The sequence below is a fragment of the Triturus cristatus genome, chromosome 4_2, assembly GCF_964204655.1.
Source record: "Triturus cristatus chromosome 4_2, aTriCri1.1, whole genome shotgun sequence".
Classification (NCBI taxonomy): Eukaryota; Metazoa; Chordata; class Amphibia; order Caudata; family Salamandridae; genus Triturus; species Triturus cristatus.
Window position 1 is genome coordinate 975,093,298 of NC_140586.1, and position 26,626 is coordinate 975,119,923.

Below are 26,626 nucleotides of genomic sequence, written 5' to 3' on the forward strand. Positions count from 1 at the left end.
AATAAAAACACACAAAACATCAAGCCATCAGATATACTTGCTGTATATCAAGCACAAAAAGCATAGACAAAACAATAGCATATGTGGATAAGCGGTGACACACAACACTATGTCATGTACTTCATGCACAATGAACCTGCAGCCCAAAACCCAATATTTGGGCCTGTTTAATTTGTCAGGTTTAAAATCCTTACCCTCCTTTTGACAGTACATCACCAGGCAATGGAAATCTGCTGTCAAACATAACTTTACTGTCTCTCTTCTAACATACAGGACCAGCAAGAACAATTCATGATAGGGCCAAATACACAAAAATAAATTGCCATTACTTAACTGTTACCCTCTTGTCAGTCCTTGCAACATCAAGCCACCTTAGTTTTACCGTTCTAAAAGTAAAAATTGTTACACTGACACTCCATATTAATTTGGCACCTACAATTTCCACTGTGAAAAATAATTCTTAATTTGCAAATCGTTCTCACTGAGGCATGTAGCCTTCAAAATTTTAGAAAAAGGCTGCATCTTATTTTCTGTCTAAGACTTAATGCAACACTTTGTTTTCTGTTAAATAAAAGCAACTAGCGGGCATTATTTTATTTTTATTTTAGAGCGGAGACACAAATGTGTCAGTTATGCAGAGCATTTAACATGATGTTGGGACTTTCAAAGAAACCCTTTTTCTATAGTTTCTCTTTGGAATTAAGTTCTTTAGTTTTATTGATGTTCTTATGGAATAACCAGAAACCTCACTTTTTAGAGACCTGTAAGGTCATTCTGCATTTCACAGAGACAAGGCCCTAATTTAAAAGGTCATAAATGTCAACGTGACAGCCTACTCCATTGTTTACGGGAAAACTAAAGATAGCATCTCAGCAGCGCGACTTGAGCCAGCCGCTGCAGCTCTCCTAGCCCCCAGCTTCTGCCACTCTGAATTTGTCAAAGCCAGAAGGCCTTCCTAATTCCTTCTAACTTGCAATAATTCTCTCTATTTTGTAAAATAATTTCTCCTTTTTAGGCGCTAAAAAAATTATCTCTATTCCCAGATTATTAAACTACATTTACTGTGAATAATTCACAAAACTTAATAACACATATATCCGTTTTTTAGAATAAATGCTTTTTGCAATCCTATGCGATGGTACACATTTCATCAACCTCAAATGAATGAAGTCTCAGTAGGCCCAGCTAAAGTTAGAACCTTCAATCCTGATATTAAAACAAGCCTTTGTACTGGCACATTGACTCAGTGAATCATAAGAAGGCACAACATGTAAATATATATCAAACCTAAATGTATGTATTTACTGAAGCCTGAGACACTTTAAAAAGTACTCTGAATGAAAGAAAATGCAGTTTAAACAGTGCTTTTACCCAAATTCGACTTTGATATTTTAGGCATTAAAAAATGAGTATCCTACAATTGTCTTGCATAATATGCATTACCAGAATGTCTATTACATAACCCATGAGTCAGGCATTGGAAATAATAACTTATACTTTATTAAAATGAGTTTGTCTGTCTCTGCGCCAAGGGAAAATTGTACACACGAATGCTTGTCATTTTAGTGATGCAACACAACTCAAATCAAATTTTAATGATAGGAGGTCATAGTATGAGTATTAAGCTTTATAAATATTAAAAAACGATTTTGAAAAGTACTTATTTTTTTAAATAATTTTTCCATGATTAATAATTTTCTTTAAAAAAACCATTATTCGTTTTTGTGATAATTCCATGTATAAAAAACAAGCTGCATCCCTTGCCTATCATTTTGGACACATTAACTCACAAGCCTAAGCGCATAAGCCCAACTTGAAACGCGTCACATATTTGCGCCACTTTCATTTAAAAGGACGGTGATGCAAAATTCCACCCGTGTTTAACTGGGAAAGTGCTGGCTGAATGAACATTCCTATCAAATATACTGCAGCTGAAAATTTTGCCTGTGAACATCTAATACAATGCATCTAAGGAAGATGCTGTAAATTTATCTTTGCAAAAGTAGATAATTTCGTTTTTGGGGCCTTATTTATATCTATTGAATGTGTTTTCTAATTTTATCCTTTAAGCATTTGACGGTTGTTTTGTATATGTGCACAATTGCTCATTCTATAAATTAAAGAGCAACATATAGCTATTTTAGCACATCACGTGGTTCATTTCTGGATTTTTTTCTAAGTTTCTACTTAATATTAATTAACCAACATTTTACTTAACAGACTGAAAACATCAGAAGACCCACAAACACACATTGAGCTCATTTCAGACATAAACAGAAAGGGGTCAAACACACAATACAGCGCGCTTTAGCCATTTCTCATAAATAGCGCCGTCGCAATTTACTTACAGAAGTTGCACTAATGGGAAAACCACATAGACATTTAAACACACGTTTGACTTACAAATCAATACTCAGGACAGAAATAAAGAACAGCTCACAGACTGTACTTGAACAAAACCATTTGCAAATACTAGTTGTAAGTCATATTTACAAGAAACGCTTCTCAATAGTGTTTCAAAAGACTGCAAAAACAGCCCAACAGACAGATGTATGTCCAAAAAGTAGTGAATGCGCTCAATTCACTAGCTTTGCCTAGCAGAACACCAAACAAAATCGTTCTGCATATCTTCATTCATAAAACTGCGCAGAACAAAGTATCCTTGTTTTGTATTATGTCATATTTTAATTCCCTGGGGATACAAAATCACCAAGGAAGAAATATGTTTTTAAATCTAACCTATTTAGATATTTCCCACACTATGGTACCTTCCAAAAAAGCAACGCATTTTTCCATGTCAGCTTACAAACAGGCATGCCAAAAATACTATTAAGTATTATAATCAAAATTGTGCTTAAGGCACTTTTCATACGTGCACCGTTCAACTAAACCAAATGGAGAAATATCTCCTCATTACCTGCCTACACAAATTGCAATTCGCGTATACAAACCTATACAAACCAAAAGTTGGCCAACACAAATTTCAAAGTTCCAAAGCTACATTTCCAAATTTGCTAAGATCAGGCATCTTATAGCTCACTAATCTAGCTTCAAACTTCAAGGGGTTATCTCTACCAATACACTCGCAAATATACGAGACCCTTGGCTATGGTAATTGCAATGACCATGACATTCCCACATTTCAGTTCGTTCAGCCCACAATTATTCAACCCAGCAAGGCTCAGAACCCTCATCAGATATCAGCAGACCCCAATAAAACAGGCACCTCCTGCTCGTAAAACAAGCCATTAAGTAGGAAACAGAGTCAGATGTGAAAGAGATTAGTCAGGGTTCGTGTGGGATGAAAAGACTTTATGATGTGTTGAGCCCTGATGCTAATCTCATTTGGCCGCAGCAAAAGGAACCGGCCGGACAGGATTGACCTCGGGCAGCGGAGTCAGTTTGCACAGGTCACAGAGAAGTCACAGAAGGTGTACGTGTCCTTTAGGCCTAGGCATGGCCTTCGTGTACAGCCTATGTGAGGGCAACCACAAAATGGCTACTGCTCTAAAATGCAACCCAAGCATACAATATGTAGTATCATATACACTGTGAATTCATCGTAGAAACATGACGAAAACACTTGTACATACCGCATTTGTCATTTGCGGTTCGTTGACACCAAAATCGGCATGGTGGGGGCATGCCTTCAATGTGGTTCTGAATTTTACAGTACCACAGATGACCCCGGTCCTTAGCAGTGCAGGCAAGCAAGGAGTGACAGTTGTCACTCTAGTTCACTCCTTGGCATTTGGACATGGACTGGCCATTGGCCTTTTGTTTGAACAGACGTTTAACTTTTAATATGCTGAATAAAGATTTTTTCTTTATCCCTGTGAAATTGATTTAGCTGGACATTATGTTGATGATGTTTAACATGCCCTTGTACCTGTGATGATTTGTTTACAATGTTGAATACTGATGTGTTGCTGTGAGGTACTCCCTGTGGTCCATGAGATATGTATCCTATTCTGTTGGATATCCATTTCATCCTTTGCAGCTACCTGGGTGTGTCAGGATCAACTATTTGTGGACATCTCTCTGTGAGCATTTCATTTGCATGGTCACATCTCTGGCTTACACCCCTGCACATATGATGTGCTTCCATTGTCCAATTTGTCACTTCCACAGACTTTGGGCTTATCAACACTGGACCTACAGGTGTGGGCATCATTGGTATAGGAGCAACTGGGTCCTCTGTGCAAATTGCTAGACATATGTTTTGGGTATGTGCAGATGACTTAGGGGAGACTCACGTACCCAGGCTGTTGTGACCAGAGCCTTCATTGTGTGGTAACTGATGGCTGACTGACCAAGTGTTTTGCAGACATGAGTGAGACTTGCGGTTAATATGTTTGGCACAGCTGGGCTTCCACAAGAGTTGTGTCCCCTCAAGTAAGTGTGTTGTCCAGTGACATAGCCTGGGCCCATGGTGTGTGTTGTATGAGCATGTGTGTGTGTCCAAATCCCTGTTCATACACAGTGTTCTCTTGATATGTTCCTGTTGTTGATGCTTGCTGAGTGGTACTGGGTTCATCCCACTACTTTTCCAATGGGCTACCAGATGTGTGGGTGTATGACACACTACTGTTAATTGGTGTATCATCATTGGGATTTGTCAGTTCTGAGTGGTGATGATGTTGTCAGCCACAGATGGGACACAGTCAGGGTTCCTCAAGGCACCTTTTTATTTGCTAACTCATGTAGTTGTCCCTAGGTGGTAGTTTTCAGTGATTGAGACATTTGTATGTGTGTGACTGCTTCCACTTGTCGGGTTCATGGCTGCGATGCTGGCAGGTGTCAGCATGTGTGCCTTGTGGTTCTCCTTGGCTTCTGCATTGTCCTGGGACAGTGGCAGGGATTCTGAAGGTTACGTGAGCTTTGAGGTCATGGTCATGTACCTCATACTGTGCAGTATGTCTGTCATTCCCCAGGGTTGTACCGTCCTTGTGTGATGTGTCTGTGCACCTTAGTTGCTCCCAACATTCCTGTGTTTGTCATGGGTGCATGTGCAATGTCACCTGTCCATGTGGGCTTCACAGATGCACATTGTTGCAGTTCAGGTGTGTGTTGTTGAGGGTGGACTGATGTGAATGTTTGCATGGATGATCCCCTAGCTCCCGTTTGTCCATGGATGAGGGGCAATGCTGAGTGACTTGTGTTTGTGCATGTGTGATGTACGTTTGTGGCACAGGACACATGTCTGGGTTTCCCAGTTTGTACGACATCTGCCTTTGTCATCACAGTGGAGGTATGATGCATGCTTGTGTCATCCCAATGTCTGGTCCCTGGCGGAAGTGCTGTTGTGTGTGCTGTTGTGTGTCAGTCTCTTGCTGTGTTAGTTGGTTTACATTACAGCTTGTGTCACATGTGTCTGTTGTGCTCCCTCTCATGCCTGATTGCCCACTGAGGGTGTCCCAATGATGGTTTTCTTTTGTATGGCACTGTGTCCACATCTGTGTCACTGTGGTTCTGCCCCCCTCATGTGTTGTGTAGTTGCCTTGGGATACTGTGACACAAACACACACATGCTGTCAGATGTGCAGTGTGAGGTTGCCTGTTTGTGTTTGTGCTTCTGCACCAGTGAATTGGTATTGCTGTTGTGGGCCTTTTTCTGGATGCTGTTTCTGTGATTTTGCCTGCTGTCCCTATGAGTCATATAACATCATTGTGCACATTCATCCTGGTTGTTAGGTGCCATTGCTGGCATTGAATGTGAGTCTGTGAGCTGACACCTACAGTCTACACATGTTGTTTTGAATGGTGTGTCTATTTTCGAGATGTGAGATTGCTTGGTGATGGTCACTTCTGCTCTTGTGTTATTGTACACTGTATGCATTGTCAGCCCACATGTGTGGTGCTTGTCTGCACATGGCCAAGAGTGTGTTATGTTTTCAAAGCACTGTTAGCCTCACCACATATATGTTTGTATGGGACACAACCACTAGTTTGCCCCAGAAGTGTTTAATGTGTTGGGAGCAGGGATCATACATGCTGTTTGTTATTTGAAGCTTTGAACATGATGACACTTACCTTTTGGTCACTGTGATGAGAGGGGGTTTAGTCCCCATCACCACAATGCTCAACATCTGCTGTATTTTGGATGGCCACACTTAACTTCTGTTCTACACAGTGAGTGGGTGTTCTTTTTACAGTGCCACAGTGCTATGGTGATGCTTGCCATGTGTATGTCACACTCATGTGTTGGTCACACATGTTCATAGCCATAATCACTGTTGTGGGCATTTGTCACAGACTACACACTGTTGACATGATGTTAGGGGATGTATTTTGCTGAAATACCTGATGTTGGAGTATGCTGGATGTGTTGAGGATAACCACATCCTCCTCATCTGTGTGAAACGTGATCCCCTTTGGAGAGCAATAAATAGAGAAGTTAAGTTTGCACAACCAATCCTGTCCAAGTCAATTAAGTGAATTTGAATCACACACAACAAATATGTGTAATTCCTCAAAGCACCCAATTTGTACTGGTGTGGGTTTAGCTACCAGGTTTCATATTTGTCAATTGGCAACTCCTACAAATTGGATTATTTTCCCATAGATGGGGGGGTTTAGAACTTTCATTTACCTTACCATCCACTTAGGGACCACTTTGGTCTACCTCTAAGGCTGTGCCAAGCAAGCATTCTGCCTCCCCTCTCAGGCACTGTCATTGGGACAGCTCTGAGTGTGTGTCATCGATTTGGGTAAAATATTGTTGGGACACATTTTGATTCACATTTGTATGTAACCCTTTATTCAAATTGTATTTTTTAACCTGAATGTTCATTTGGGCCACCGGGGCTTGGGGCATATTTTGATTTCTCTGTCTATGAGTCTGTTGATTCTGTGCCATGCCACAGCCCTGTGACTGTGCATTTGCAAGATTCTGAACCTGACCTCCATTCCCTGGATTAAATTAAAATTTGCGCTCCCCGTACTTGCCACAAATATGACACAGGTTTGTTTCCTTGAACATGGGAAAACCTCAACCTCTACCTTGTGGCTGCATACCTGGCTGTTGTACTCCACCCACACCTCGCATCATTGGGGCTTGTTAATAGCCTCCCTGCAAAGCAAGCATGTGATCAACACCTGTTCCACCTTGACCCTTCTGAACTGCTTTCATCTAAACAATCATTAGCTTCTCCTTAATCTTTTTGTGTTCAGAATCAATCTCATCCCCACAATATTTTGCATATCGGTGTATTTCATCTCTGGTCTCACTCAATCAATTGCTGCTGGATTATGCTGTTAATTTCAGGTCTCAGGCCATACACAAACCGATAAACAAAATATCCCATATCCTTTTTAGACACATTCTCCATCCCACTGTATTGTTTAAATGCCTGCAATGATCTTTCATAGTAGGCATGAACTGCTCAAAGTTTACCCAATCAATCTCTTTGGGAGAAATCTTTTCCTTCAAAAAGGTAATTGGTCGGCTATATCCCGTCATTACCTCAGGAGATGGTGTACCTGTGCGAGCATTCCTAGCGGTTCTGCCTCAGGCTAATCTATAGCGATTTTACGTTCTGCTCACAAATCGCTTGGGAACACAATGTCAAACAGGGTATACAAATCCTTCAGCAAAATCTTCGAAACCTTCACAAATCGTTTAACCTTTTAATACCATTCAACTGGATTCTCCCTTAATTTTGGGAAGTCATTAGTAAAGAACAATATATTTGGCCAAGCCCAAGGGACTTGTACATATCCTCCTCCGGGTACATCACGCATAGTGAGCATTCTCATTCCCTCACTCCCATCATCCTTAATGGCTGGGAACATTTGCATTGTAACTTTCTTTGTTTTCTTCTCATTAGCCCATTGACCTTCCCACTTTTCTAACTCTCCCCACTTCCATAATATATCTAGCGGCTCTTTGATTTGTAACCTCATTCCAGAGGGTCTCATGTTTTCAGTGCGCCTCCTTCCTGTTCTACATAAAAATTACAATCTGTACTCAGTGGCGCTGAAGGGTGACAAGTGCTGGAGAAGTTGCGCATGACTCTAGAAAACTTACTTAAAGCACTAAAGTGAGGTGCTATTCATCAAGTCCGTGGCTCAGTTTCGCTTTTGGTTTCATCATGTTTTCGATATCTCTGTCACTAAAATCTACATCTATTAGGTTTTTATAATGTCTTAGATTTTTGTACACCCACCCTGTATTTCTGCCCCAATTCAGACAATTTTTCCTGTGTGGTTCCAGAACGTCTGTTAATATCCTTGCAGATGAACAATAGTTCATCATCCTGATAAGTGATTATATTAGTGGGGCTTATTGTTCCTATAATCCTCCAATTCCACCTCAAGAGACTTATCCTTTTTGGTCTCTGAAGCATTCGCTCCTTTGCTTCTAACACCTTTCTCATTAACCGGAGTGACCATGCCTTTAAGCCATTCATCGAGTTCCTGAGAAGTTTGTCCCTCTAATGTAAATCATCAAACTGACCTTCCGTCTCTGCACTAGGGGTTGAATGTAAGAGGGACACATCAGAATCTGATGATCCCATTGGGAGAGTGTTTCCAATGGCATTCTGTGTTACCCACAAGGGGTTACTATACCATTTCCAGGTACATAAATGGTCTGAGAGGTCTGAAAGGTCTGAGCTTGTCCTGACCTTTCGCTTGAGGAATTAAATTGGGTGATTTGCACATTTGAACCAGTGTTGGTTCTACAAGAAATACCTGCTGAGGTTGGAATAAGAGACATCTGAGTAGCGTGTCTTACTCTCAAATCTGCAGGAGTAGAGGTTGAACCATTCATCCCTGTAGGGACGGCCAATGCGTGTTTTCCAACGTTCCCAGGCTGATATCAAGGAACTACAGGACCTATGGTCACTGGAACAGTCAAAGCATCAGGGCATTTAAAACACCCTGATTATTTGAATCGGGCATTCCTGTAATACAACTCATGGGTGTGAAAGGAGTGTGGGGTACTGGGCATTAGGAATTTTCCCCTATATGAATCTGCTATACTCTATGGCTGATCCTCATGATAAGGTGGTCGACGGTTCAGTAATAATTCATTCAGGAATTCGTCATCGAATTCACTATTACTTTCTCCAGCCAGAAGTAGTGTCTGTGGATCCTCAGGATGTTTTTTCTTTTCCCTGCGCTTTCCTTCACCTTCCTTCTCTACAACAAATACAGGATACATTTGAGCTCCTTCTGCCTACTCTATCCTTCCTCCAAGCTTTCTGCTGTGTATCTCATCTGGTCTCAACATATTGATTCAAAGTATTCTCACACCTCCCCTGAAATTTCTGCTTCTCTTTTTGGTGGGCCATCTGTTCCCATTCATCAAGTGCCTCAAATGGGGATGTATGTCGTTACAACGCACACTTTTACAACGCATGCACTTACAACGCATTTTTTACAACGCAACATCCACTACAACGCATTCCATTACATAGCATGACACTACAACGCATGTTTAAAAACTACCTTTACAACGCATTCCATTACATCACATACTACCTTTACAACGCATACCATTACAACGCATAGTATAGGGGTAAAAATTACTATTTTAACTCCAGAGGGTGCAACAGTAGGGTAAGTGTTGGATTGCGTTGTAATGGTATGCGTTGTAAAGGTAGTATGCGATGTAATGGAATGCGTTGTAAAGGTAGTTTTTAAACATGCGTTGTAGTGTCATGCGATGTAATGGAATGCGTTGTAGTGGATGTTGCGTTGTAAAAATTGCGTTGTAAGTGTAGTGCGTTGTAAAAGTTGCGTTGTAAAGGTTGTTCACCCTCAAATGGCATAGGCTTAGGAGGCGGTTTAATCTCACACAACTGTCTCCCCAAATTCTCAAGAATGCTAATGTTGAATGTTCTGTCTTGTGGGAAAGCTAAGCATTCATCATTCTCAGTATATTTCATCCAGTTTTCCAGCCATTTACAAGCATAGCATCCTCACTATTGTGTCATGAATAATGCTGGTGGTATTGGTACCCCTTCTGTAGTGGGTATGGGTATGCGCCCCTGCATCAAGCTCTTTAAAGTCTTTAAAATTTTCATTTTTCACTCATTATAAAATTGTCTTTTGTGATGTCCTCAACCTATCCCAGTGGGGTGTTACACCAACTGACGAATACCAGCATTGAACTCATTCCTTGCAGCGGCTACCCCTCCTTCACAATCCTTCAAGCGCGTTTTCTTCTATGCACAAATTCTCATATAATGCATGCTACTTCAACAACCCTGTCTGCTCTGCTATAGAAAGTACGGATTCTCTCAGATATGATGTTTTAATAAACCCAATAGTCTATCTCAACTTAACATGCACTTTAAGTGAAATCTCGTCCAGCGCGATCTCTCTCTAATGTCACAAGCCCTCCCTGTGCGCTGAGAGCACCTATGACAAATATATCCCTCAATCTCACAAAAGAAAATTTCCTTCACATGGTGGTACTGTTGATGACTTCTCATGAACAGCACCTTTAAAACACAGCAGACAACTTTCTCAGCGTTTTCCACACTGAGATCGCCTGTACGTGTATGTATCTATCCAGGGACCTTAGGGCACTTTGGACCTGACAACAACTTTAACTTCTTTGCATAAAGTGCATCACCTAACCATGGACTCTAACCACTTCCCATAACCTCACACATCCAAATCACTTCCCTGCAATTTAAGCATAGGCATTTGTAATGCGAAACCCTGTTGATACTCATTCCGCTGTTTTAAATCGTCTTCGCCTCAATCCTCCAGTACTGGCATCTTCAACAGCACATGTAGCTTTGGATTTGGGCAATATGGGCAAAAATTTGCTTTAGGAATCTCAAAATATGGATCTTAGTAGAAACCCCCTCTTATCCTCACTTCATTCGACAGAAAGCTATCTGACACGCTACCAGAATTACTGTTCTAGCATTTTGGGCCCTTTTTGTCATCTCTTGGTCCTCCAATGCACCTTGCTTTGTGCCGAGAGGGGTGTGATATGGGGGCTCAATCAGCCTTCGAATGAGGGCCATGAATCGGATAACTGCTCTTCAAACTGATAATTAGATTCATATATACGACAAGATTACAATATACAAATAAAGGATTAGGTCTGGGAGACCAAATCTCCTGAAGAAATTTAGATGGGCCAATATCATACAAACCAGTACTTCAGTTAAAGATATACAGAACAACAACATTAGTACTGGATATCCAGAGATTTCTCTAATGTGATCCCTTCCAGTCATCAATAAATCAATTGGAACGCACAATCAAATGAAAATAAACCATAGTAAGACAGAGGCAGTCTGATTTAGTTAACTTTTATCAAGATTTAAGGAGGCATTAGTACTTATGCATGATTCAGAATGCAGAATAGCTTAATTAAGTCAAATTTGGCATAAAGTGACCAAAGCTCTAGAAAGTTCAGGAGGGGCATGAGCTATGCAAGCTCAAAGGAGTCTCCCATGAGGGAAAGAGACCACCAAGGTGCACACAGCGTGTGCGTCAGTCCGGAGTCCACAAAGGCACATCTGGATCCAAAGAATGGCTCAGCAAAGGAAAATCCGCAGGAATGAAAGCTCTCCCAAGAAAGGTGGATGAAAGTTCTTCTGTTTACGTCAAATCCGTGTATATAATCCACAAGTTCTAGGGTGACGCCTCCTTCGTCACCTCACTTGGTCAGACCGCTCAGTCCATTGGTCAGTTTGTATAGGGTGACTTGTCATGCGACATAGAGAAGACACACATTGTAGAAACATAGGCGGGTCAGAATATGTAAGTTGTCAGGCAATCCGGGAGGGGTATACTGTTAAACAAAGATCCTTTAGTAAAGGCACGTGAGCAAGTTCAAGAGGACAGTTTCTCAGGCAGGTTTTTCTTAAGTAATTGAATTTGAGTCAAATAGTCCTTGTATGTGAGTGGGAACTCTTGAAATAAAACATAGTTTCAATTCACTTGGCAATCTTAGAAAACATTTTCCTAAGAACGAAGTCGAGCAGAACAAAGAACATGCTGCAAACAGGCAGGACTGCATTCAATTTAGGCCAATACAGGCAAAGAATATAAAGTATGGGAATAAACATTTTCATGGAGAAATAAAAGAGTCAAACTTTGTTTTCAGCTTATTTGCACTTAGAAAGAAGGTTAATGTCACTGTAAATAGCATGTGTAACTGATGTATTACTGCATGTTCAATTATCAGGTGATTTACATTAGTACATATATGAAGATCATTCTCTGAAAGTTTCAAAGCCTCAGCTTTTAATACATAGGTGCAGCACCATTTTCTCTTTTCATTATTGGTGCCCGTTCTCACATAAGCAAAGATGGAGTTTTAGAATGAAACTCTTCATTAGCGCATAATATGTCATCTAGACTCAGTATTCTTTAATTCTTCACATACATTAATTATTTAATAAGGATGGTCAATAAAATCTTCATAACACGTGAGTAATCACTTTTCGATAATGCATCAAAAGAATACCCCATTGCAACTTAGTGAAATTGTACCTATGTTATTTTATTTATTATTTGTGTCTAGTCGACACTCTTCTGCAGGCTTTTATGATGCAGCATCTGATATTTCTTGAGATTTTCTCTAACATATAATTTGTGCACGTCTATCATGGTTTCTTCAAAAGGTGTCAAAGTCGGTTTATTTGTCATTTGCACGTTTAGCAGTTTTCCCACTGTATCACTGCAGCGCAGGCCCCCTAGCGCCATGAAGCAAGGGTGCCCGCATTGGAGCTTTGCAGCCAAAAGTGCGCCAGTGCAAGGAAAGGACGGGAATGCGTTGCATTATGTAAAATATGGTGCATTCCTGCACTTTCCCTTTCCCTCAGCGCAGCAAGGTGGCTCGCGGCGCTGCGTGAAAGTATTATAAATCTGGACCTAAGTCTCTTTTAGATTTTCCTTGTTGCTGCATCTATTTTAAAAGCTTCGAGCCTTCATGGCAAATCATTTTTGACGCTTTATTCAACGGGCTATAGTTTACTTCTCTATTGTACCTTTATATTTTAATAAAGCTTCATAGTTTACTCTAATTTACTGCTCTCAAATTCTCTTTTTGAGTCAGTGTTTTTTAATTAATTTTGTTTTGAAATGTTGTTTTGAACCTTATTCATAGAACACCATCCCCGGCTACGAAACTGGGCGCCACCGGATACAGATTATCTAAGCGCCACCGCAGTCACAACACCATGGCTGATGGTGTAAACTCTTCCAAACAGGTATGATTCTCTCTAGCGAAGGATAAGAGAGTGGAGCATACAGAATGGGCTGAAAGGTTTTAAATCCAGAGGCTGACAAACCAGACAGAAGGATTCTAAGTTGAATAGGAAGGCACAACTACTGGAACAGTGTGAGGATTCTAGCATGGTTTACTCACAACATGGAACTATCAACTGATTAAGAGATTGGTATTTGGTCTGGTACTTCTTGAATTTGGAATCAGAATTTTGAGTTTGAATTGATAAAGTGTGTAAAACCAATAGGCATCGAAGTGCTGTCACCAAGTAAGAAACCAGAGGGAGGGGACAACCCTAGTGAAGAGGATGCATAAAAACACCAGAAGGTCGCCCAGGACAATGAAATTATACAGATAACTGGGATTTCATCTGAAAATGAAAAATAGAGTGGAATTCCAAAGTCCTAATATTTGCACAACCTGGCGGCTGCCACCGTGAGTCCTCGCTCCACCCATCTCGCTTTCCAGAACCTAGGAACTATCACCTGTCCTGCAGATCTCAGAGGACTACTAGGTGAAGGCGGCCCTAAGACAACATGAGCCCTGTTGATGGCGAGCCTAAGGTACGATGCACAGGGTTTTAAAAGTCACCTGCTTTCTCACTGGCTGCCAAAGCTGTGTCTGAACTGGGGTCTGTGACTGGGGGTGAGTGTCTGAAAGGTTTCAGTGCTCCGTCCATCATCTCCTTGTGTTTGCCAATGGAGATTTATTAAGTTAGAGCCAAGACTGACCTAATAGCATCTGATTTTGTATGACCTGAAGCTTATTCAACGAATACTGATTGGCATTTGAATAAAGTACATTTCAGTAGTCAAGTTGAGATGTAAAAAGAGCAATGGCCAATGACACCCTTAACTCTGCAGGAAGAAAGGGAAGAATATTTCTTCTTGGTCTTAATGATTCAAAAACAAGAACAAGAACTCACCGTTCTATTGACCTGGGTGATAAATACCAAAATATTGTCCAAGACCACCCCCAGATTTGTTGTCGCGGCCACCGGAACAGGTAGAGTGCCGCAGGTTTCCGGTCACCAACAGTCAGTCCGGATCAAATTTTCCACGCCAAAAACCAGTTCTCTCTCATCAAAATGCTGACTCCATCCATACAGGACCTAAACCTGTCTGCCACCCCTTCCCAATCATCAGAGATGGAGATGATGATTTTGGTGTCATCCGCAAAGGACAACATGTGGGAACCGAAAGAGCGCACCAGTTTTGCCATAGGGGCGACACGCAGGTTAGAGTAGAGGGAAGAACCCTGAGGGACTCCACAGGGAAGTTGAAAAGAGTTAGCCCTAAAGTCCGCGCAGCTGGCTGTGAGAGTTCTGTTCACTAAAAACGACTCCAGAAGGCTTAAGGCAGCGTCCCTCAGCCCAGCCTGTCAAATAGTGAAAGATGGTGTCAAAGGCTGCCGACAGATCAAGCATAACTAAACTACCACTACTGTCAAAATGAGAAGGTGATGTTATTTCTGAGCTAAATAGAAGTTTCTTCTTGCAAAAACGTGAAAGCCGCTGTAGTCTGCAGGTTACAAAGTGATTTCTGCAGCAGGTACTTGACCCAATGAGCTATATTCTACCTTAAGTCTCAATGTCTAGCAGAAATGAAGTGATCCATAGGCTGAATGTGACTGATAGTATGAGAGTATAGGTGAGAGCAATGACAACAGACTTGCAAGACCTGTAAACTAGCACATTATTTATTTTAAGCCTTGAAGTGGCAGAAACAAATGTCCCTTACTTTTGTAGACGTGTTGTAGCAACTTTCAGCATGAACCAAAACACACAAGGAATTCAAATCCAAAATCCTGATTCTTTATAAATGGAAATTACTGCCTTGAAATAGCGAAATCAGTTCTGAACATGATTTACAGCCGCTCTTCCTCTAAGGAAGTGAATCCTAGAAATGATCAAAGACACACATCTACAGGCCTGCTCCTCCACTGTTTAACTCAGCTCTATGGCTGAGGACATGTAGCTACAAACCACAGGAAAGACCTTCTCTGTGAAGGTATATGTGTAGGTGAAGAGGTGCTCCTGGGTCTCAGCATTGAAGAAGGACACCAGCCCCCCCTCGAAGTCCAGGTAAACTCCAATGTGTCTTACAAAAGGAAACCCTCTCGAAAGGTTAGCAGGCATGGTGCGAATACTAGAAAAATATACATAGCGTGACAATACCCAGAAGCCATTCTCAAGGGAAACTATCTGTGCATTGGCACTCCTAGTAACAGACTGCCTGGCCACCCCCACATACCACAATATAAAAGAAAATGATTTGAGACTGTGTTTGGGCACCATCAGCTCCCAGTAATGCTTCCCAGAGGTGAAACCTTCAGTTCCAAGAACACAAGAAGATTGCCAAAATCTCTTTGCATTCTTGGCAACATTTTGCATATTAGGAAGCCCTGTGACTCGCTTTCCATCTGCAGAGATGTTGAGTGCAGGATGAGCTGTGCTCGGATCCAGGAAGATGGATTCTGAGGAGGAAAAGACAAGGTTACTCGGTTAAGCTGTCAGGAGGACCTCCTTTTTTATCTGTCTTCACATCACTGAGCCCAGCAGCTTCCTTCTCTCAGGTCCATCTGTCCATCACTCCTTCCATTGTCCATCTGTGCATCTTCCTGTCTGTCTGTCACTCAGGTACTTCTGTCCTACATCTTCCCATCTCTTCATCATCCCCCATTGTCCATCTGTGCATCCTCGTGTCTGCCCAGCTCTCAGGTCATTGTGTCATCCATCCTTCCATCTCTCTATCACATCCATTGTCCATCTGTGCATCCTCCTGTCTGTCCAGCTCTCAGGTCCTTCTTATCCCTTTCCCCCTTCTGAGCCCACACCTTCCTTCTGTCATCCATCCTTCCATCTCTCCATCATCCCCTATAGCTCTCATGTCCTTGGTATCCCTCTGCACCCTTCTGACCCCAGCATCTTCCTTCTGTCATCCATCCTTTCACCTGTCCATTTTCCCTTCCATCCCTCAATGTGTCCATCATCACTTCCATCTTCCGATCTCTTTATCACCCACCATCATCCATCTGTGCATCCTCCTGTCTGTCCAGCTCTTAGATCTTTCTTTCTGATCTATCTCCACTCTTCTAGGCCCATTCACTTCCTTTGGTCGACCCTCTTTTTTGTATCTAGCCCCAAGTCGTCCATCTGTGCATCCTCCTGTCTGTCCACTGCTCTTCATTCGTGAGACAGTATGAATAAACCCAAACCATTAGAAACCTCTGAATCAAGAAACACTACCATTAACATGACCATAAAACCTGGAAATGTCTTCAGACATGTTCTATAAGAAATATTATCTCCAGTTCACTTGGATCATGTTTGCTATAATTTTGTTCAGATGCAAATTCCCTCTCCAGTGTTATCACATGATCTCTAGGTGGTCAGACCTGAGGTAGCTCTTTATTATCTACACTGGACAAAGATCGAGAGAAGTAGAAAAGACTGAAGCAGGAGTGTGACTATATCTCGACTCAACAGAAACACACCCTTGTAAATCCATGACTGAAAGGTATCTCTTGGTTCCTGTAGGAGTAACAAATCAAGTCAAATACTCTTTGTGCTCCACACAAGACCTGCTGAACCAAAGGACAGGGCTGCATCCAAGACAGGCTCCCAGTTACAACCATTTACGCAAAAGAGACAGGGCTCAATGCAGAGATCGGCTTTCTATTACATCCATCCAACAATAGGGTACAGGACTAAATGCAGACACTAGCTTCCAATTACATCCATCCAAAAATAAGGGAAAGGGCAGCATGCTGACACCGGCTTCTGATTACATCTATCCAACAATAAGGTACCAGACTCCATTCAAGCAGACACCAGCTTCCTATTTCACCCATTAAACAATAAGGGACAGGACTGCATGCAGACACCAGCTTCCAATTTCCATCCATCCAACAATAAGGGACAGGACTGCATGCAGACAGCAGCTCCGTATTAAATCCATCCAACAATTAGGGTCAGCCCTGCATGCAGACAAAGGTTTACTATTAGATCCATCCAACAATAATCGGCAAGATTGCAGGCAGACACCGGCTTCTAAAAAATCCATTCAACAATATGGGGACAGGACTTCATACAGACACCAGCTTCCTATTTCATCTATCCAACAAAAAGGCACAGGACTCCATGCATTGTGACATCAGCTTCCTATTTCACGCAGTAAACAATAAGGTACAGGACTGCATGCAGACACCGGCTTCTGATTACTTCCATCAAGCAGTAAGGAACTAGACTGCATGCACACACCAGATTCATATTACATCCATCCAACAATAAGGGACAAGACTGCATGCAGAGCAGACACCTGATTCTTACTACATTTATTCATAAATAGGGTACAGGACTTCATACAGACACCAGCTTCCAATTACATCCATTAAACAATAATTTAGAGGACTGCATGCAGACACCAGATTCTGATTACATCCATCCAGCCATAAGGAACTGTACTGCATGCAGACACCGGAATCATATGGCATCCATCCAACAATAAGGGACAGAACGGCATGCAGACTCCTGATTCCTATTACATTTACTCAAAAATAGGGTACAGGACCGCATACGGACACCAGCTTCCAATTACATCCATCCAACAATGAGGGCCAGGACTTCATGCAGACACCGGCTTCCTATTAAATCCACCCAACATTAAGGTACAGGTCTGAAGGTGTACCCTGACATCCTATTACATACATCCACTATTAAGAGATACGTCTGAATGCACACTGACTTCCTACTACATCCATCCAACAATAATCAGCAGGACTTCATGCAGACACTGGCTTCCTATTACGTCCATCCAACAACAAGGTAAAGGTCTGAATGTGGACCCTGGCATCCTATTACATACATACAATAATAAGATGACAGGTCTGAATGCAGACAATGGCTTCATATTACATCCATCCAACAATAAGGTACAGGACTGCATGCAGGCACCAGCTTCTTATTTCCATCCATCCAACAAGAATGGACAGGACTGCATGCAGACAGCAGCTCCGTATTAAATCCATCCAACAATTAGGGTCAGCCCTGCATGCAGACAAAGGCTTACTATTAGATCCATCCAACAATCATGGGCAAGATTGCAGGCAGACACCAGCTTCTAAAAAATCCATCCAACAATATGGGGACAGGACAGCATGCAGACACCGGCTTCCAATTTCCATTCATTCAACAATAAGGGACAGGACAACATACAGACACCAGCTTCCTATTACACCTATCCAAAAATACGGGACATGACTGCATGCAGACACCAGCTTCTTATTTCATCTATCCAACAAAAAGCTACAGGACTCCATGCATTCTGACATCAGCTTCCTATTTCACGCAGTAAACAATAAGGTACAGGACTGCATGCAGACACCGGCTTCTGATTACATCCTTCAAGCAGTAAGGAACTGGACTGCATGCAGACACCTGATTCATATTACATCCATCCAACAATAAGGGACAGGACTGCATGCAGACACCAGATTCATATTACATCCATCCAACAATAAGGGACAGGACTGCATGCAGAGCAGACACCTGATTCCTATTAAATTAATTAAAAAATAGGGTACAGGACCGCATACGGACACCAGTTTTCAATTACATCCATCCAACAATAAGGGCCAGGACTGCATGCAGACACTGGCTTCCTATTAAATCCACCCAACATTAAGGTACAGGTCTATATGTGTACCCTGGCATCCTATTACATACATCCACTATTAAAAGACAAGTCTGAATGTAGACACTGACTTCCTACTACATCCATCCAACAATAATCGGCAGGACTTCATGCAGACACCGGCTTCCTATTACGTCCATCCAACAATAAAGTACAGGTCTGAATGTAGACCCTGGCATCCTATTACATACATCCAATAATAAGACGACAGGTCTGAATGCAGACACTGGCTTCATATTACATCCATCCAACAATAAGGTACAGGACTGCATGCAGACACAGGCTCCCTATTACATTCTTCCAACAATAAGGTAGAGGACTGTATACAGACACCCGTTTTCTATTACATCCATCCAACAATAAGGGACAGGACTGCATGCAGACAGCAGCTCCGTATTAAATCCATCCAACAATTAGTGTCAGACATGCATGCAGACAAAGGCTTACTATCCAACAATATTAGGTAAGATTGCAGGCAGACACCGGCTTCTAAGAAATCCATCCAACAATATGGGCACAGGACAGCATGCAGACATCGGCTTCCGATTTCCATCCATCCAACAATAAGGGACAGGACTGCATAGAGACACCAGCTTCCTATTACATCTATCCAAAAATACGGGACAGGACTGATGCAGACACCAGATTCCTATTTCATCCATCAAACGATGAGGTATAGGACTGCATGCAGACACCAGCTTCCTATTACATCCCTCCAACATTAATGGACAGGACTGCCTGCAGACACCGGCTTCAGAGTACATCCATCCAACAATAATGGACAGAACTGCACGCAGACACCGGCTTAATATTACATTCATCTAACAATAATGGACAGGACTGCCTGCAGACGCTTTCTACCTGTTACATCCATTCAAAAATAAGGGACAGAACTGCATGCAGACAACAGCTTACTATTAAATCCATCCAACAATAAGGGGCAGGACTGCATGCAGACACCGGCTTCCAATTACATCCATTCAACAATAAGGGGCAGGGCTGTATGCAGTCACCAGTTTCCTATTAGATCTATCCAACAATAAAGGACAGGACTGCATACAGATAACACAAGTTTCCTATTAACTCCATCCAACAATGAGGGACAGGTTCTATTAAACTTGCTCTATAATAAAAGTCAGAGCTAATTGGAAACACTGGTTTCTTATTATATCCAACCAGGAATACAGGACATGGCTACATGGAGACACTGTTGTCCTTTTACACTCGTTCAGGAACAAGGGACAGGGCTTTTGCAGACATCAGTTCCCTGTTGTACCCACTCATAAACAAAAGACAAGGCTATTGGCAGACACTTGTTCCCTATTAAATGTATCCAGGAAAAAGAGACAGGGCCCTATGAAGAGAGCTGATCCAAATTTCAAGAAGAACAAGAGACAGGGCTACAAGCAGCCACTGTCTACTTATTACAGAAACAATTAACATAACCACATGCAGACACCGGGGGCCCGATTCACAGAACTAACTTAAGACAAAATCCTAAACTCACAACCATTTTGGTATTCACAGAAGGCACTTACTTATTTTGGTATTCACAGAAGTTAGTAATCCTAACTTTAGGACTCCTAAATGCCTTCTGTGAATACCGAAAGTCTTAAAGTTAGAATTTTTATCAGTTTAGGAGTAGTAAAGTTAGGACTCCTAACTTTAGGACTCCTAAATGCCTTCTGTGAATACAGAAAGTCTTAAAGTTAGGATTTTTCTCAGTTTAGGAGTCCTAAAGTTCCTATACATGCAACTGAGGAAACAACGAGGAGAAAATATAAAGATATTTCACAACAGTGTTGGTAAATCTGAAAATTCTTCAGAATCCATTGGTGGATGTGTGGTAACGCCCACGCTCCACCCATGGAATGCCTTCTAAGAGTGGAGTAACTTTGGCCCGTGACTTGCCCTACGTTGTGTTACTCCAGAACTACCAAGAAATATATGTGGCCCTTGGTTCCTAACTGCTCGTCAGCTTTCTGATGGAGCTGAAAAGCAGATATTCCAAATCTAGTAGAAGCGATTACACCACCGTTCATTCACAATCATGGCCACGTGCTAAGGGTGTGTCGGTAGGGACACAAGGTAAGAGCTAAGCACTTATCAGTATGGTCAGTAGTAGGAGCAAAAGTGTGATAAGCTATACAAGAAAAATGCAGAAACATTAATCAAAATATATCCTATGGCAAAACATGTATAAATATCTGCATATAGTGTTAAAAATGAATTTACCTTTGTACATCTGTGGTTGAAGTTTCCTCTTCTCTATAAAGAAAAACAAATGAAGATAAAATCATTAATCCTTGTTTTAAATACAAACTGATTTCTGAACAATAAATGTGTACAAATGCAGACTATATCAGCAAATGTCTCAGTGTGTAGAGGAGAAATGATATAGTCTGTGCTGAGACGTTCCCTGGATCTCATCAACAAATGAGTACATTTAAGGATCAATAGGTGCTTGTTCTACAGTCTCAGGCTCAGATTTGAAATATTTTCATACAACACAACGCACCAAGACATCTTGCTGCACTGCCAGGAAGGGAGAGGGCAGGAAGGCACCATATATATCAAGATATGACGCATTCCTGTTCTCTGCCAAAGCTGGTGCACAAACTGCTGCCTAGTGCCAACGCAAACACCCTTACACCATGGTGCAAGGTTGCCTGGTCTACCGGCAGGATTGTTTTTGTGTAGGAAGGTATACTTTCCTGCATAGAAAGAATCGTCAGAGTTTTTTCCTCTTTCGAAGTGTGCTGCAGAATGCTGCCCACTAAGAAAGAGGAAACAACGAGTAAAAGTAAAGATATTTCTTGTAGCATCTCCCTGGGAAGGCATGGAATTCTGAGACTTTTACATATATACCAGTATTGGTTAATATTTTATGTCCTTCCATGGTAGATTCATGCAGACAGCAACTTGCGCTACCTTGTCTTACTTCAGATTTACCAAACCACACAGGTCCATACATGGTGGCCTTGCGTGACTTTGCAAATCTGATCTATGGATGGCGTTACCCTTACATCACCTTGTGTGACGCGAAGGCAATGCAATCCATCAATAAACTAGGCCCAGTCCATATACAAAGAAAGCCTGTTGAGGTGAACTGGTGTCCACTGTAAGCCTTTTGATCTCCTGTCTGACCAATAATGTGCTCCATTTAGTGCATACAAAACTAGAAATATTGATTTAGAAGCAAGATACACGGGTTGACCTGCAACAAATGTCTCATCTATCACGCAACAGACGGTCAATCAATCAATCTGGATATATAAAGTGTGTCTAATCACCCAATAAGTTATCCAGGCTTCTTGCAGGTTATTCGAACAGGCAGGTCTTAAGGGCCATTCAGAATTACGGAAGTGAGGTGATGGTCCAGAGGTGCGCGGGTAGATTGTTCCAGGTCTTTGCTGCGATGAGGAAAAAGGAGCGCCCTCCACTTCTTCTCCAGTGGATGCAGGGAGTATGGGCAAGTGAAAGGGAGGTGGAGCATAGTCTTCTCGACCATCGGTGGACATTCAGGTGGTGGGTAATGTAGGTTGTGTAGAGCCTTGTGTGAGTGGGTCAGCAGCTTGAATTGGCATCTCTTCTGTATGAGGAGCCTGTGGAGTTGCCAGGAGTAGGGTGTGATGTGGGTTCATCAGGGAATGCCAAGAATGAGTCTGGCTGCAGCGTTCTGTATAGTTGGACGTCTCTGTAGGAGGTGTGTGGCAATTCCTTCGTAGAGGGCATTGCCGTAGTCCAGTCAGCTGGTGATGAGGGCGTGTGTCACATTGTGACTCATGATGGGGGTAGCCACTTGAAGATCTTACATAGCATGCACACAGTGCTGAGGTGTAGGAGATCGCGTTGATTTGTGATTTCATGGTGAGCTTGTTGTAAATGATGATTCAGAGGTTTCTGGCATTATTGGATCCTAGGTCTGATGGCCACCAGGAGTCATTCAATGTAGCTGCTGTTGCCAAAATTCAGTACTTCCATCTTGTCTGTGTGCAGCTGCAGTCAGTTGTTCTTCATTCAGTCAGTGACGTTTGTCATGCATCTGTGAAGTTGTTTCTGATGATGTTGGCCAGCGGGCTCATATTAGTGTTAAAGAGCGTGGGGCTAAGGGATGATCCCTGGGGTGATCTCCTTGGATTCAGATGGGAGGTGGAGCCTTTGGGTTCTTCCTGTGAGGAGGGAAGTGATCTATCTAAGCACGTCCCCTTGGATGCCGATGTGGTAGAGTCTTTCGAACGGCGTGTGGTGGCATACTGTGTCGAAGGCTGCTGAGAGGTTGAGGAGGATCAAAGCTGCTGTTTTTGTGAAAAGCCTTCTATAAAGGAGAGGGACCCATTGCAGTTGTTTCATTGTAGCATAGTTTTTCTCAGTGTCTGCTGGTTGAACAAAATTTGAGCTACTGGCTGGAAAAAGTATTTATATTGTTGAGAGAATAACAATGAATGTGTTGCATCATTTGATATATTAAAAGACGGTAGTGTGGGAGGGGTTACTTCCTCCCAACTTGCATGTTGAAGACTGAGAACACCGGAGCAGTGGTGGGGGAGAGGTCACCTACATGTGTAATATTTAACTTAAACCCCGTGCTCCTCACACAGGACTCAAACAATAAACATGTTGTAATCCAAAGGTTTTAGGAAAGCCCCTGGAAGAACCTGCAGAACACAGAGATGGCTAAAGACAATGTTCTCAGGTCTGGTAGATTTGTGCAGATACTGTAAAAAAAGAGGTTCTTACGACTGATGAAGAGGTTCCCTCAACTGAGTAGCAAAATGGTCTACACAACTTAATGATTAGGGGGCACATCTTGAATATTGGGTTTGCAGGTTTGCTCCTGTGTTTGTTGTGGTCCATGTTCTCTGAAGCTAGCTAGGGCTGCTGATTAGTCTTTCAGTGCCAGAGTGTCTAGGAGGTGCCAAGGAGAGACTTCAACTTGCTAGCAATGAAAAAACGTAGGCAACAACGCCAATAAGTAGTGTACAAGAAGAAGTCCTATTGATTGCAGCAGGTTGAAAGGTCAGTGCTGGCAACATTGGAGTCCTAATCTCTCACAAGGAAGGTGAACAAAGCTATCCTGAAAAGCCCTCCAGGTGAATCCAAAAACCCTTGGTTCTTCAGAATCCCCATTATGTCGAGGAGAACGGACACACATTTGGCATAGAAAGCTTATGTGGAAATAAGTTACGAATGCCTAGGAGCGCATTATGACAAATCAGCCGTTAACACACACTTTGGCTCCAGAATCTACCAACACCGTGAGGTACCAGCTACAAATCTTTATCAATGCAATTCTTGAAAATATTCTGAGTAAAGCTGGAACAAGCCTAACTTTTGAAGTCAGAACAATATTTATAACCACATAATTTAGTTTCTTCACTGTCACAACAAAACACTAAGCCCAGCTGAGTGTTGATTGCCTGGCAGAATCGCTGCTAATCGATGGGTCCCTACAACCCAACAATTAAAGGATGGTGATCAGGAGTCATTATATCCAACCCTGAAGTTCTAGGGCCACTGCATGCAGGAAACAAGTCTGCTGCTTTGGATTTTGAACTTTGCAAAAAAGCTCCATTTCTTTCTTTCTTTCTTTCTCTACTGATTTATTCAATGATTTCTTTATGTATTTACTTAGTTCATTGGTAATTGTACTTACTGCAGTAAAAGTGTTCACTTCTACAGGATGTCATACACCGGTCTTAAAAAGGGGCACCTGCAAGGGTCTCAAATTTGGCATGTTCACGTTCAGAGCTTTTTACAATAAATCCAGTGACCCAGCTTCATGCACACGTGAAATTAACTTGCATTAGCCAAGAGAAGTGTCTTCTGGGGGGTCACAGGCCACTACCCACCGTCAGCAGTTTATTGAGCTCGTATCCATTGGGCTTTTGCAGCTGCATATAGAATTTGAGGTGAATCATAGAAATATTGACCAATTTAGCGAGCCTGATCTCCTGTTTCATTTTGACGTCCTTAGAAGTGTCAGCTACTACCATATTCTGAGTGATCACAACAGTGGTAGATGCTTAAAGATGCCCTGGTCTGCTCTCCACGATGCACTGCACAATAACACTTTCCTCCTGTAGGATAAGAAAGTTGCACCCTCTCGTGACTCTGTTCAATTTTCAAAGATTTCTATCCTCCTACCCAATGGGCAATGGCTATGACTGGGATAGAAAACATGGCTGAATTACAGCTTGAAATCCATCCCTGGTTAGTCCAACAACTTCCTCGGCCATGACAGACACATTTTTATTTTACAAAGTTGAGGGAATGTTCAACCCTTCGCTCTTATACCCTTCTCTCTTCCTCTTTCTACCACTCTTTAATTCTGGCTATTTCTCCTTTCATTATTTACCTTACAACTCTCCCTACCTGACTTATGCATTGTTGAATTGTATAGTTATCTTTCTTTGTCTTTTGGGGGTGTTTTTTGTTGAACTGTTGTATTTGTATCCAGTTTATATTATGTTATGTTGATTTGTATGGTGCAGCTTATCCCCTGTGATGGTATTTAGGTGCTCCTAGTTATACAGCCAGGTCTTCAGTTTCTTACAGGAATTGACAAGCGCAGTAGACATCCTGGTATGTTGAGGACGTTAGTTCTAGTTCTTGTCAGCGATGAAGGAGAAGCCATGCCGGCCTGACTTGCTTATGCAGATTCATGAGACTCTTAAGAGGAAAAAAGATATGGAGTGTAACTGTCTGGAAGATTAGTAGAATTGAAGTCAATTGTTGTCGTATGCTCGTCAAGTGTTGTGGAAGGCTTTGTATGCGTGGATGTATGAGGGATCTGGTGGCAGTGTTTAGGATGGTATGGAATCTTTGTGTGAGCTTCTTAGAGATGCTGACTTAGTTTGAGTTGTTGTAGTGGAGTCTGCTGGTTATGAGGGCCTGGTTGACAATGTGCCTTGTGTGCGTGGGGAGTCCTTTGAAAATCTTGTGAAGCCTCTGAGGATGAAGCAGCAGGATACGACCAGAGCGTTGACATGTTTTTTTATTGCAAGGTTGTCGTCAAGGATGATGCTGAGGTTTCTGGTGTGGTGTGTGGGGGTGGGTGAGGAACCTAAGTCAGGTGGCCATCTGGAGGAGTCCCAAGGGGAGTCCTTGTTTCTGAAAATCAGGATCTCCATTTTGCCCGTGTTGAGTTTAAGGAAGTTCTCTCGCATCCGGTTGGCCACGGTGAACACGCAGGAGGTAAAATTGGCCCTAGTGGTGTTGGTTGTGACAGTTACAGAGAGTATGAGTTGAGTGTCAACGGTGTAGGAGTCAGAGTTGATGCTGTGGGCTCTGATAGTATGGGCAAGGAGTGCCATGTACACATTATACAGAAATAAGTTGAGGGAAGTCCCCGGAGACTCCGGAGAGAAGCTTCCAATATTTAGTGATGAAAGTGGAGAGTCTGACTCATTGAGTCATGTTAAAGAGGAAGGAGGCATTCCAAATCAGGACGGGCCCTTGAATTCTTGAGTGCTGGATTTTTGGAGATGGATTTAAAGGTCACTGAGAGGTCAAACAGGCTGAAAGCGGCAGTTTCCCCTCTGTCCATGATGGACCGGATGTCATTCGTTGCTCTCAGGAGGACAGTATCTGTGCTGTGGTTCCTGTGGAACCATGACTGGGTGGAGTTCAGGAGGTGGTGCTGTTCAGGGTGGACAAAGAGTTGATTGCTGAACTCTTTCTCCAATACTTTGGCGTGGAAAGGAAGGAGCTAGATGGGTCTGTGGTT

At 42.3% G+C, this 26,626-nt stretch overlaps 1 protein-coding gene across 1 annotated transcript in view; it reads right to left on the reverse strand.

Moving 5' to 3' along the window:
* Positions 1 to 11,270: 11,270 nt before the first annotated feature.
* LOC146839190 (CD5 antigen-like) overlaps positions 11,271 to 26,626 on the reverse strand; it is a 195,194-nt gene continuing 179,838 nt past the window's right edge. The window contains exons 4-5 of the mRNA XM_085603208.1: positions 21,133 to 21,165; positions 11,271 to 15,679 (exon numbers count right to left, since the gene is read on the reverse strand). Coding sequence (XP_085459334.1) covers positions 15,150 to 15,679; positions 21,133 to 21,165 — 563 coding nt within the window. The 3' untranslated portion in view covers positions 11,271 to 15,149. The remainder of the gene's footprint in view (positions 15,680 to 21,132; positions 21,166 to 26,626) is intronic.